At 30.8% G+C, this 13,651-nt stretch overlaps 2 protein-coding genes across 3 annotated transcripts in view; both read right to left on the minus strand.

Moving 5' to 3' along the window:
- Positions 1 to 1,056: 1,056 nt before the first annotated feature.
- Positions 1,057 to 8,299, minus strand: LOC108685119 (cyclic AMP response element-binding protein A-like). Its single transcript, XM_018189773.1, has 5 exons — positions 7,821 to 8,299; positions 4,609 to 5,065; positions 3,961 to 4,223; positions 3,250 to 3,787; positions 1,057 to 1,561 (listed from the first exon to the last, which is right to left on the minus strand). Exons 1-5 carry the CDS (start codon positions 7,923 to 7,925, stop codon positions 1,149 to 1,151), a joined length of 1,776 nt encoding a protein of 591 aa, XP_018045262.1. The 5' UTR covers positions 7,926 to 8,299; the 3' UTR covers positions 1,057 to 1,148.
- Positions 8,300 to 11,412: 3,113 nt separating this feature from the next.
- The window catches only part of LOC108685110 (solute carrier family 12 member 9), a 4,518-nt gene continuing 2,279 nt past the window's right edge, over positions 11,413 to 13,651 (minus strand). For both annotated transcript variants that reach the window (XM_018189757.1, XM_018189758.1), the window contains exons 7-10: positions 13,426 to 13,634; positions 12,252 to 13,040; positions 11,747 to 12,169; positions 11,413 to 11,673 (exon numbers count right to left, since the gene is read on the minus strand). In XM_018189757.1, coding sequence (XP_018045246.1) covers positions 11,475 to 11,673; positions 11,747 to 12,169; positions 12,252 to 13,040; positions 13,426 to 13,634 — 1,620 coding nt within the window. In that variant the 3' untranslated portion in view covers positions 11,413 to 11,474. The remainder of the gene's footprint in view (positions 11,674 to 11,746; positions 12,170 to 12,251; positions 13,041 to 13,425; positions 13,635 to 13,651) is intronic.

Genomic DNA, 13,651 nt, shown 5'->3' on the forward strand with positions numbered 1-13,651 from the left:
GAAAATGGCATGTGTTGAATTTCAACTTTGCGTTTTTTCATCACAATTAGATAACGGTTGACTCTAGTTTTTAATGTCTTATTTTTTAATGCCCTTAGTTTTTAATAACTTTATGTATATTTCTCATATACATAAGGTTCGTATGTTTCGACTCGGTTTAGAGAATCTTTTTCAGCGAATAACTATTTACATGTTAATAACAGAAAACTTCTCTTCCTCCAATATGTATAGTCACTAAATATTCAATATTTATAGATCCAAAGTGTTGTAATTCCATAAATTACGAATTTGATTGATTTCTGCAGCGTGAATTGGAATATTTTGAACTATTTAAGTACCAAATTAATATAAGTGTAAACTGATTAATGTGGCTTTTCTGTTTTTTTGTGAAGATGTTTTTTCTCATATATGGTAAGCTATATTAGTCAGTTATTTTTATTATCATTTACACTTATATTAATTTGATACTTAGTTCAAGATATCTTAATTCATGCTGCAGAATTCAATCAAATTTGTAATTTATGGAATTACAACATTTTGGATCCATAAATCTTTAGTGGCTATACATATTGGAGGAAGAGAAGTTTTCTATTATCTAATATGTAAATACTTATTCACCGAAGAAAATTCTAAACCGAGTATCGAAATGTACGATGTTATCGTTATGTATATATATATATATATATGTATATGAACCACATTTAGCGAACAAGAAAACGTTCTTACAAAAATGACTTTGACTGCGGCCGCCTGCGGTTCACAGTTTAACAGTTAACATTATTAATCATTATGTTAATAGATAATATCGATGATTCGATGTCTGCTGAGAAATGTATATTGATTGCATTTAGAAAACACAATTGAATAATTGCCTTTTGAAAAATGATTGCTACATTCATAGATAGGTACTGTTTATTCGTAATAATTTGTATTCAACAGTTGCAAGACTATTACGCCTTTTGAATATAATTATTGTTTTTCATATAAAATTGTTTTGATGAAGTTGATTATTAATATAATATTTTAAAATTTCAGAAAAAATTTAATTTTTTGCTGCTCTAATAATAAAATATATTTCTAATCTCTGTAAAAATTCGTAAGTCGAAAAAGATACTATTGTATCGTTGCAAAGGTAAACATCTTCCGTCTTACTTATCATGAGGCATCTTGATAAGAACTGTTCTAGTGCCTTCAACATCAGAAATATTAATCTTGAGCTCGTTGGTAATAGTTTCGAGTTTATCCATTTTGACTGTCTTCTGTCCGCCTGGATTTGGCGGTGGCCATATATCATCCAATGGTGGTTCGATATATTGTTTCTTTGTCTTTGAGATGGCAAGATCTGGTTTTAAACCAAGCGTACCTCCCACATGATTTATAGAAGAGATGTATTTAGGAGTAGCTTCGCTGTCAATACGAGGGCGTTTATAGAGAGGCATTTGTATTACTGGACTGTAATCGTGATCTAGAAGACCCTCGACCTCCTGCAACAACTCTTCACCATATTGCTGTAATTCTTCATCCATTAGCTGTTTCGTATATAATAAAGTTCTCGAGCGACCTAAAATTAAATGATAAATTAAAATGATTATTTACAATAGCAGCTCGAATATGATTATTATGACACAACTTATGTTATTATTTCATTATTAACTATATATATGCAGTAAGAACTATATATTCATTAAGTACTTTAAATTCATTCTACAATCTATCACACAAGAGCACGGACAATTACTTTTATGTCAATGTGTTAAAATTGAAATTTTATAATTTTGAAAGATTATTAAATATATTCTCTCACATACTGTTATTCACAGATATATCAGCATTTTGAATAGATTCTTAAATGGAAAACTTGGTCTGTGGAAGCAGTTATTTCCATAAAAAAACTGTATAGCACTATTATCTATACTATATATTAAACATTTAATGAAAAGTAGAAAAATGTCGATTAGTAATGTCATAAAAAATATGAACACTTTTTTGAATGTATAACTTATCATTAAAAATTTTTATGAAATATTTTTATGAAATGAACAAAAAATTTAAATATTTAAGATAAATATTTAAAATCGAATATACACATCTTTCCTTTTTTATGTAAAGTATTCGAAAACAGATTGAAAAGTGTTGATAATATATTTTTTATAATTAATTTTCATTGATAATAAATAAAAAAATGCTTACTTTTTGGATATTATTCATTAAATTTATTCTTCATTTAAAAGTCGATTTATTTTAACAGGAATGTCATAAATTATACGAAAAAAGTCTGAATAATAAATGAAATCAGTGAAAGGATGAGTGTTTCCCTGCTTCCCTTTAGAAAGTAGTAAGACAACTTCTTAATGATCCCATAAGCCTGTTACAGTTTTCACTGTTCTCACATTGTGTATACAGGTTTTTTATTGTTAATTTTGAACAAGACATTCAAAAGATTATAACTTTTAGAGTTTGAAATAGGCACTTTTCTTCCAAATTTTCGCCTTTTTTTCTGTGAATTTCTTCTTTTGGTTATTGTATTTCTTTATTTTATGTCAATTTTTACTGCACATCATTAAAATCAAATTTTTGTGAATTATAGAAAATAAAATATCGCTTTTAAATCTGTCAGAGAACTCTGTTTTTTATCAAAGAAATTTGTCAAAGAACTCGTATGTACTTGAATGATTTCTAGCCAAATTTAAACAGCCAATAAAATATCACGTACATCGATGCAATGTGCAACTGTGACGAAATTCAAGAATATTTATTTGTCAAATTTGAAGAATTTGCTACGCATGCAGTTCGATGCTACGAAATATTCTATAATAAAATGAAATAAATACGTGAAAGTTTTTTTTTTCAAATAATAATAGTAATGTGTAGTAAACTTTATACATATAGGTATGTACACTTTACATATTATATTTTTATAAATATATGTATATGTATATGCGAATTATACAATTTTATTTGCATTAAATATTTTTAAATTCGCTAATATTTTAGTTTAATCTTCAAAAAAATCTTGAATTACAGTTAATTTCATTTTCTATGTTGAATGTTACGTAAAAATTTTACGGATATTTTTATCAATAACTCCGATGTGATTATTGACATTTTATCTGTTTTATAACTGTGTAACAATGAATATCAAAGATAAGCATAAAAAAGTTTTAAATCTAATGAAAAATATTTGCGAATGTCCGATATTCCTCAAGTTTATATTGAATTATAAATATGATACGTTATATAAGAATTTACCTGGGAGTGATGTTTTCTCTGGTTGTTCCTGTTCTGTTAAATCGTTATTATTATTGTTGGAATGTGGTCGCAAGTTCGGTAAAGCGACAAGAGCTAACGAAAGCAATAAGACCATCAGACAAGTTGCCGGTTGGGCGCTCTTGTTGCCCTTTTGTATTAGGGCTTGTAGTCTCTTTAATTGGCCGGCTAAACTCTGATTTTGCGACTGTAAAGCTTTTATTCTTTTCAGCAAAGTTATATTCTCTTCTGTACACTGTTTGACGCGATCTTCCAATCCGTCCACGTACTCCTTTTTCCTCTTGCGAGAATCTTGCGCAGATATTTTATTACGAATCTTGCGTCTGATTCTCTTTAATTCACGTTCTTCGTGCTTTGTCAATGGATAATGACTAGGCAATGTAATGCCTTCTTTTTGCAATAATCGCTTTTCTTCTGCATTTAACTTTAATCGTGGATAAGTCGAGTCAGTTTCTGATGTTACTTCATCACTGGAATTGCAACCTTTATCACTGCTCGAATCGTCTTGTTTGATAGTCATCTAATTATAACACGAAAAAGGTCATTTTTAAAAACAGCATTAATATGTATCATTATTATAAATAACATCGATATATTATAAATATAATATAATTACGTAATTCATAGACACATACATAAATCAAGATTCCTTGATTAAACAGTTTTTTTTTAGATATTACATGCATATATTACCTGAATGGGTTTATTGATTATGTTTGCTTGATTAATTTTGAAGCCTTTCAAATTTTTTGCTTGTGTTGTCATGATTTTAATAGTTCGGACTTCCTTCATGTCTTTTAAACTTACTGGCAATAGAATAGATCGTGGATTACCGGAACCCATTGGAGTGACGCGTATCAATTGTCGAATATTTCGTTTTCCATTACACGTTAAATTGCGAATATTTACGGCGTTCTCTTGTGGCGTAAGTTGAACTTGTTGTTTAGTTGTTGAATCTATATAACATAAGAATCAACATATATTTAATCTTTTCATACAATTACAAAATGAACTTTCATGTAGAGATTTCAGAGATATTAGAGAAAAAAATAAAGTACTTTTAAAATTTAGAATTATAAAAAATGATCCTTTTTAAAATGAGAAACTTCAAATCAATGGCAGGTTTATGTCAAACCGATAACATATCTTGATAACACATCTTAAACGTACATACAATTTATGTGAGATCTGAATATGTTATTAAAGCTAAAATTGTATTAGTGATTAGCCAAAATAATGATATGTTATTCAATGACATTGTTCGAACCTTACGTTTAATATATCTTTACTATTACATGTCATAGATACTTATACGTTTCCTTGAATGCGATAAGAACTTACCAATATTAACAACCGGTTGTTCGGTAGCAACAGTAGTGCTCAAACTTGGCATAATATTGTTTGGCGTTACAATAGCAACTAAAGATGGCTCATAATCCATCTCTTCGGCCATGTCGGTAATTGGTGAACCGATATTCGAGCTCATGACAGATTTGACAGAACTATCTACGCTGCCTAAAGACGGACTGACCGCAGCTTCAAAGTCCATAAAATCTTGCGGACTTTTCAAGTCAGAATTACTGATATCTTCTTCCTCATTATTGTCCGTTCTCGACAAATACGGACTCAATTGCTGTTCATAAGAAAGACTTAGCGCACTGGAGAGTCCACTGTCTGATGAGGAGGATGCGACTGTTTCCATATCCTTCCCAATCAAATTGAAACCAAGTGGATCCTCCTCCATCTTCAAGATCGAGGCAAACAAATCATCATCGGAATTCATGGGGCATTCTTCTGTCTGAAATATTACATAGACATCGTTTATGTAATCTAATATGTAATCTTTTAATAATAGATAATTTTATATATATTATATTAGCATAAAATTTACGCTAATAAATTCGACATCATTAAACCGTTAAATTCACGCGTATGTCTTTTTTACGTATCATTAATATACGCATCATTAATATGCTTAAGATTAAATTAGGAAAGGAGGAAAATAAATAACAGAAACCTTGGCTTACGTAATCGAAATCAATGCAACATGTTCCATTTCGTTTACAGAATTCTCGTATTCTCTTTAAATACTAGTAAGAACCCAGGGACACGAGATATTGGGCTTATCATATGTACATTTTTCAGAGAAGCAAAATGATTCTCTTCTTATCAATGCAATAAAGGTATTATCTAATGTATACATATACATAATGACAAATAAAACTCAAATAATTTCACTACTGATTTTATTAACTTTATGTGAAATTATCCTTGTTTTAGAAATCTATAATTTTACAAACCGATTTTCTTATCAATCGAATGCTGCACAAATTATTTTGTAATTAAAGAAGAACCTTTATCCTTATCTAAAAAAAGACACAGACTATTATCAATCTTTTTTTAATTATATATCTTCAAAGAACAGTAAAAATTGAAGTTGAGAAATGTAAAATATTGTATATTTAATTACATTTTAAAAAACTACGCGAGTAGTTAATAATAATAATAATATATAATTATAGGAAAAAAGAAAGAATTATAAATTATTGTATTTTAATACATCGTATTGGTTTGTACGTGAAGAATTAAGACTTGCGGTTACGAAGAATTCCGTAACATAACGGTACCCTTTTAAAGGTCATTCGCCGCGTAAAGATCGGGTTCTCAATTTCTGGTTCGACCATACTCGAAAAGAAACAGAAAGAAATCTTTCTCATTAATCAATCATGTGCATACATTAACACTGTCGCAGCGTTAAAAAAGCGCTTGTAAATTATTTGCGAACAGATTTACGAATTTTTTTTACGAATAGGAAGCGACTACTGTATAAAGGAAAAAAATTTATAAAAAAAAGGAGCTTGTAATGAGTACTCTAAAAAAAAATACCGAGTAATGAAAATTCGTATAGATAACGACATTCGATCTAAATATTGCGTTTCGAACATGTGACGCATCTGCCACGTGCTGATGCGTTTCTAATTACGTTTGCATCATACGTGACGAACAAGAAAAATTTATTTTAAATCTTCGGTTGATTGTTGGTCGAGGAATGAAATAAATCGTATATTACTTATTTTAGCAACTTGGAACTGAGGTTATATGAAAAACCACGTGGGTAGCCGGCGCACCATATGTTATAAACATCACTGGATAAAATCGTCTCTGGAAGATAAATTATCCGTATCTGCAATATTATTTCTTGAACAATTCTTGACAAGAGTCTGTATGATTTGGTTTTTAAAAGATTTTTCACATTAATATTATTATGCTCCGAATGATATTGCAATTTTAGATAACAAGGTTTGACGATAGTGTAAAATGTCTTTCAGATTCAATTCCTGACAGAAATTTATTTATAACTTTACATAAACTGTATACAATATAAGGAAAAATATTTAAAAAATTAAGACATATGTACATATATAAAATATATATATATTTATATAATGTTCACTGTCTTTACAAAATTAGGAAACTTCCATTTTTAATTCTGATAAAAATTATAGATTATCTATAATGAGCTCAACTATGATACAGAGATAAAAATAAATTAACGACTATAAATATAAATAATATAGAGATTGTATGAAAGTATAGACTGTAAAAGCACATGGTGTGTATATTTGTACCATATGTTAACATGAATTAAAATTTATTGATAAAATATATATATATATATATGCAGTTTTTGATAATACAATCACCATTATGCAAATCATTAAAGTTACGTTTTAAGCAGTTATAATAATTATTATTGAAATAATTAATATTAAAACTCAGTCGTTACAATTATTTGTTCTGACAGACATATATGTTATATGTGTTTAATAAAAAAAAAATTTAAACATGATTTACTCGACAAATTTATTATAAAATTTTTTCGATACAATTTCTGATGTTTCTACAATTATATAGCCATATTGTGTGTACGCTCTGCTTTAGTTTTGTTGAAAATATATAAATAGGTCTCTCATATTCGCAGCTAATTTTTCAATTATTAAAAAAAATCTTGAATGAACTAAATATGAAATAAAATGTAATGAAATATGTCGCCATAGGATTTTTTAATAACTTCTTTACATATTGTTACAGTCCTCTACGAAATACAAAATTGCACCGTTTTATCGAGATAAAATTTGAGATACAAGATAATTTGATTATTGATATTATAAATAAATCTCACAACAGTATATCAATTTGTAATACTTTTTCTATTCTCATGGTGTATATTATCTAATCGAGAATTACAAGAATTTTTTTAAAATAATATTGTCTATACTATATGTATATAGTATACTCTGTAGTTACTCTAGTACTATATATTGAATTTAATGTCATAAATTTGTAATGTATATTATAATTACTTCATAGATTATTATCAAATTATTAAGCAAATGAATTTCTAAACTAAACATATGTTTTTCTTCAGCATTACGAGAGAAGATATGGTTAAGTCTGTTTTGAATGAAGATTAAAATAAACTGTCAAACATGAGCCACTCATGACACAGCAAATGCATTAGAAGCTTACAAATGGAATTATAGGCAACTCACCGTGATGACGTCGCCATAATTATGGTCAACTAGTAGCTCATCTTTAACGTCTCCTTTGAGAAACGTATCCTCCAGCAAATCAAACAGATTCATGTCTGATGACATCACTATCTAATATATGAAATTCATATAGTTAGGACACTGTCTCTTCTCACCATTTACGCTATTAAACAAAGCACTAACAATGAAATAGTTGTCAAATCATTCAGTGTTTAACGATATATGATCATCACCGATTGACGTCAAGTCGTAAACGCGAGGCAGCCCAATCTTACTTCTTACTTTTACTCTCGCCCCACCCTGTAGTTCACATTTCTCGAACACACACTTTGAACTGTTGAGAAATTTCGTTCAATACCTTCCGTACTTTTTCACACTACATTCTCACATTTTCAACATTCAGAAATGTTTGCACGCGTAAATTGATGGAATCACACTTTTCCTACAAAAATACGGTGCAGTACCAGACTGCCAACGTGGCATAGAGTCATTGATAAATATATATATATATATATATATATACGTGTATGTACACTGTCATACATATACATATCATATACGACTACGTTTACTGCGCTTATCACAGGATGCGATTCACAAAGATGCCTTTTCATGCTGACTCTCGACGCTCATAGGCTGCATTCAGCTAACTCACTAGTTGAGTGAGCGCTGCTATTGATGTATTCTTCCAGATCTAAAATGCTGATTGGATGATCTAAAAGAATACACCAATAACAGCGAGCACTCACTCAAATGTTGAGTCCACTGAACACAGCTATTTTCAGCGTCAATATAAGGCCGTGGTCCAATCACTGAACTATATATACACTGAAATGGGTATCTTCATTGTGAAGCATAGAAAATCATGGCAATTCATCAGCGCCATTTTAATTTCAATATAAGAGCGAATCAGAAGCTTTCAGATGCTAATGCGCACTTACGTTTATGCCCATTTCCACCAACGTAGATTAACTTTAATCTCGGTTTAACGTAGGCTGGAATCAGACTACACATTGAAAAATAAAGGCTTAAACACAATAGGCATAGGCAACAGGGAATAATGAGTCCAATCAGAGTTCTGGAGTATATGTTCGATATTATATCTCAGAGCTCTGATGGCTCGTTATTTCCTGTTGTTTGTGCCTATTGCCCAATTAAGTAAGCCTTCATTAAAGATTAAAAGATTGAAGTTTGACCAATCAGAACAAAAGGAGCCAAAACTTCTCATTGGTGAAATTTCAATCTTTAATTTTTAAACTCAATCTTCAATGCATAGTCTGATTCCGGTCTTACTCTTCTTTTTCTAATTCTAAAGATTAGAAAATGACTAAGAATAAGTTGAACCGAGATTAAAGTTAATCCACATTGATGGAAACGGGCATTAGTGTTCTTTAGTGAGCATGATCAGCAAGATCATCGTGTGGTTATATTTGAAAGATTACTTTGAAAGATTATAAAATCGCGTGACTATAAAATGTGCAAAGCCTCAACAAGAAATACTGTGTGTCTGGATGTGGGCAGAGAAGTAAAAAGAACATTCATTTCATTTCATAAGTAAGAATTTTTGTATTAAATGTATTAAATGTATTTTTGTATTAAATATATAATTCCTGCATATGTGTTAACAATGTAGGATATGAAAAATGTTATTAATATTATTTTATTGAATGTATTAATAAAATTGAAGTGACATTATTTTTGTTTGCATACCATTCATGTCCATATAGATTTCTATACATCGATAGTACATATACATCGATACATCGATCGCAGCGCGCGCGTGAACGCTTTTGATTCGCTCAAATATCGTCCCAACTAAAATAGCGGCTGATAAATTGTGGCCACGAATTTTCCTCGAAGCTTATTTCAGTGCATATTGTTCAGTGGGTCAGATTCATGCTGACAACATGAAAAGGTATCTTAATGCTGTAAATGCATCGTTGATCAATCAAAAGAAAGAATTTAGGTACATTCCGGTTCACGCATGGTGCGATCCTTGTTTTTTATCCTTATTTTTTACACCACCATTAAAGGAAGATAAAATGATACATTATGCAAATCATGCGTGAAATGGAATGTAGCCTTTTACAAATTAATCATTCAAAGAACGCTTGAAAGCCTTGGCAGCGTAAAGTGAATCGTACCTGAATATACCAACAGACTACGCAGATGCCTTGCAAAATAAGAATTGGTAATTAAAACTTAACCAATCAGAACAAAACGGATTAAAATTGAACTTACCTGATTGGTAAACATTGATCAAATTCTAATATTTAGTTCGTAATTCTCAATCTCCAATACGGGCTTAATAAACATGATGATTCAGTTTTGGCGCTCACGCATTGTATGATGAAGTTCATAGTGAGTGAGCACCAAAACTGAATGTATGTATTTATTATGTTGATTACATTCTACAGCTATGTTCGCTTTGTCCTTCACAATGCTTTAAGCGTCCTTGTTTATTAAACAAGAACAAATGATGCTCACAAGTGCTGTAAGCGTCAAAGCGAACACAGCCTATATCTACAGCACGTACAGTAGACAAAATGAAGTATAACGCACTTCGAACATTATGAACTTAATACTCGCCGGTTCTAACAGATAACATAATGATGAATCAGGCAAAAAGAAGATTTCTTAGTCTACAATGATGATTACAAAAATTCCGTAAAAACATTCAAAATGCGTACTTTATTTCGTCCAGTACTGTACGAAATATTTGTAAATATCATTCCTTTTATTGGGAATAAATTTTGTAATAACTCACTAATAATATTAATAAATTCATATTTATTTAAATATTTATAATTATTACTGAATAATGTTCAGATATGAAATGCGATATAAAAGAGCGATACGGCGATAGTATTTTATATATAGAATATATTAAGTTACATTATAATTAAATCCGCGAGCATGAGCGTGGCGTAGTTGGTAGCACACGAGACTGCTATGCCAGAGATCCCAGATTCGATCCCGCAGGCAAATTCAAAAAATTTTCACGTATTCGTAGCTACCTCTTTATAACGATCTTGGCAAACCATCAAGAGTATCTATTGCCAAGAAAACCTCTCAAAAACTGCATTTGAAATCGACATTAGAAGATTGTAATAGATTCCCGTATATCTCTGTGTAACAACCTACGTGTGCACCAGAGGCATATGTACGAGAGGTAGGCCTTGTCCCAATTTGGGATGTTGTGCCATTGGATTGGATAAATTAAATCCGTTGATATATTTACAGTTTTAATTTCTGTTTATAGCAATCATATTTTAAAAAATATTTGTCTTCGAAGAATTTCTTACACAATACTTTCGTTATCACAGTAATAAATTTTAGTACTTACAATATTAAACTTTCTTTCGGACGTGATAAATTTTCTGTTAATCTTAAATCAATTCTTATTGCTTTGCTACGTTATACTATTATTATATTCTCTAAATAATTATATTAATCATTAATTAAATATAAATTACAGTTATAGTCATTATATGAATTTAAGATAATTTTTTTTTAAATTAGTATGAGAAATAATAATTTAAAATATAATTATATAATTTAAATTTAATTATATAGTTTATCTTCTCTTGTGTCTTCTTTTTTTATCAATGGAAAATATTTTAAACATTTCCCCTTTTCTTTTCATACATTTTGTTATAAGGTAGTTGATGTAACAGCACTAACACCGTGTACTAAAATTGTTGGTGGTAAATCAACAGTTAATTCTGTCAATGATTGTAGGTACTGTCGATACATGTCGTCCTCATCCCAAGTGTTTGAGGCTGGCGGACCAGGCAAATAAATGAATGTTGTTGCAGTTTGAGAAGAATATTGCCGTATCAGTTGATTGACTCTGAGAAATAAAATTAATAAACATTTTTCTCTTTGTAAAAAATTGTAGCTGAAGAATTAGTTATAATGCTTACCCCAGTATATAAGCTCGGGACACGTTACTCAAAGCATTATTAGATTCTGTACTTGATTCATATTGATTTTTTGGTTCAAGCAGAGGCCTACCCTTTAAACCTCGGATTTGCTCTCCCCATTCAGGAATTTTTTTAATCGAAGCAGAAATTCTCAGCAAATTCAATGACTTTCGAATTCTGTGCTCATTTGAGATTCTCGGATATTCGTTCATTGAATTGGGAGAATCTGAGATACTTAGGCTTTCATTACCACCCCCAGTTTCGCAATGGAACACTCTGAGATGTAGATTTTTCCAACTGGGTACCATATTGATGATACATGCGAGTTGAAGCATGAATAATGATGTTGTATCGAATGGATCTTGATCGGTTGGTTGGAAAAAGTTGACCGGCCATACGTCAATATATTTCAAATTCGAGTTTCTAAAAGCAAATAAATAAATACATATTATTGTAATAATAATAGATATTACAAATATTTTCGTGACAACATATTTCTACTCACTTTGTCAACTGTGCTTTATTTAACAGATGAAAGTTTCTACATAGGCATAAATTCTTCTTCATTCTTAAAACATCCGAGCACATACCAACATATTGAACCGGATCTAGATTCTTTTCACCTGTTGCTTGCCTCAGAGGGAATACAGTGTTATTCGGAAGCGTTGTACTGTTTTCAAACATTGTCGTCGCGTATTGAGAATCCAAGAAGAAGTTCTTCGGCGTTTCTTCGTCATAAAACCCGAGAACGATCGTATTTGGTTTCATTGCACCCATGCCGGACAATCTTATTAAATGTTGCATGCCTTCGCGCACCGTTTTTGTCACAGTCAATTCAATGAAAGCTTTAACTCTCATATGATCAACTAAACTTAACCAGTGCGGATATTCCTCGATCGTAGGATCGTTATTTTGACCATTAAATTTACCAACTTTTACGTGTCCAATAACATAAAGTCCTCCTTTCTTCAAATCATTCACAAAATCGATAAGAGGACAAGCGGAACGCGGACACGCAACCATCAGTAACATTTGCGGACGCCAAAATTTAACATGATCTTTACGCGAATCCAACATTAACAAGTATTTTCTGACTTGATGGAATATCAATGCTTGAGATATACTGCCCCATGGTGCGTTTTTACTCGGTGAGAATAAATGTAGCACAATGATCAATATTAAGCATAAAATTATGCTACTGGAAGCATAAATACTATTAATTATGAACATCATTATCAGTGTTCCAAGAAGACCTATAGTCGCTGTGTGCCATGTAAAGTAATTAAATGTTGGCCTGAAAGGAGGATTTAGATTTACTTATAAAGGACATGTAATATTATTATACACATATATATACATATATATATATATATAAAATCGTAATATCGTAATTAAAATAATTAAATGAAAACGCGTTTCGCAGGTTTCCTCTGTGTCCAGATTCATTCTTGGGATGGCCAATGTTTCGTGAACCTTACAGTCCTTCATGGGCGAGGAGCAGTCTGATACTGTATCCGAGTATCAAATTGCTCCTCATCCTGACGAAGTGGACTGCAAGATTCACGAAACGTTGGCATTCCAAGAATGGATCTGAACACGGAGGAAACCCGCGAAATCTTTATATAGAAAGCACTCATGGAAGCCTCAAGAATATTATAATTAAATGAATGTTTGAATACCTGAAGTTTGGTGCACTAGCAAGTTCCAATCCAAGACACGCAAGATTGGTAGCCAGATAACTTAAAAGAAATAGTACCGAGTTAATTTGAGCAATAGTATTCAACGAGCCAATAAGCAAGATTGTTTGAACCAAAATCCATGAAGTTAATACCGCTGTTATTGGATTGCCGCGCCATGTACCTTGTATGACAAAATTTAATCCCGAACCTAGAAAAGGAATAGAGA

Source organism: Atta colombica, unplaced genomic scaffold (assembly GCF_001594045.1).
Source record: "Atta colombica isolate Treedump-2 unplaced genomic scaffold, Acol1.0 scaffold146, whole genome shotgun sequence".
Taxonomy (NCBI): Eukaryota; Metazoa; Arthropoda; class Insecta; order Hymenoptera; family Formicidae; genus Atta; species Atta colombica.

What these genes read in the sequence shown, in the direction of transcription:
- LOC108685119 (XM_018189773.1), bottom strand. Translation starts at nt 7,925, where the DNA reads ATGTCATCAGACATGAATCTGTTTGATTTGCTGGAGGATACGTTTCTC. An exon ending in TAATCAATAAACCCATTCAG is followed by an intron (nt 3,788 to 3,960) that starts GTAATATATGCA and finishes TGTTATAATTAG; the next exon opens with ATGACTATCAAACAAGACGA. An exon ending in AGAGAAAACATCACTCCCAG is followed by an intron (nt 1,562 to 3,249) that starts GTAAATTCTTAT and finishes ATTTAATTTTAG; the next exon opens with GTCGCTCGAGAACTTTATTA.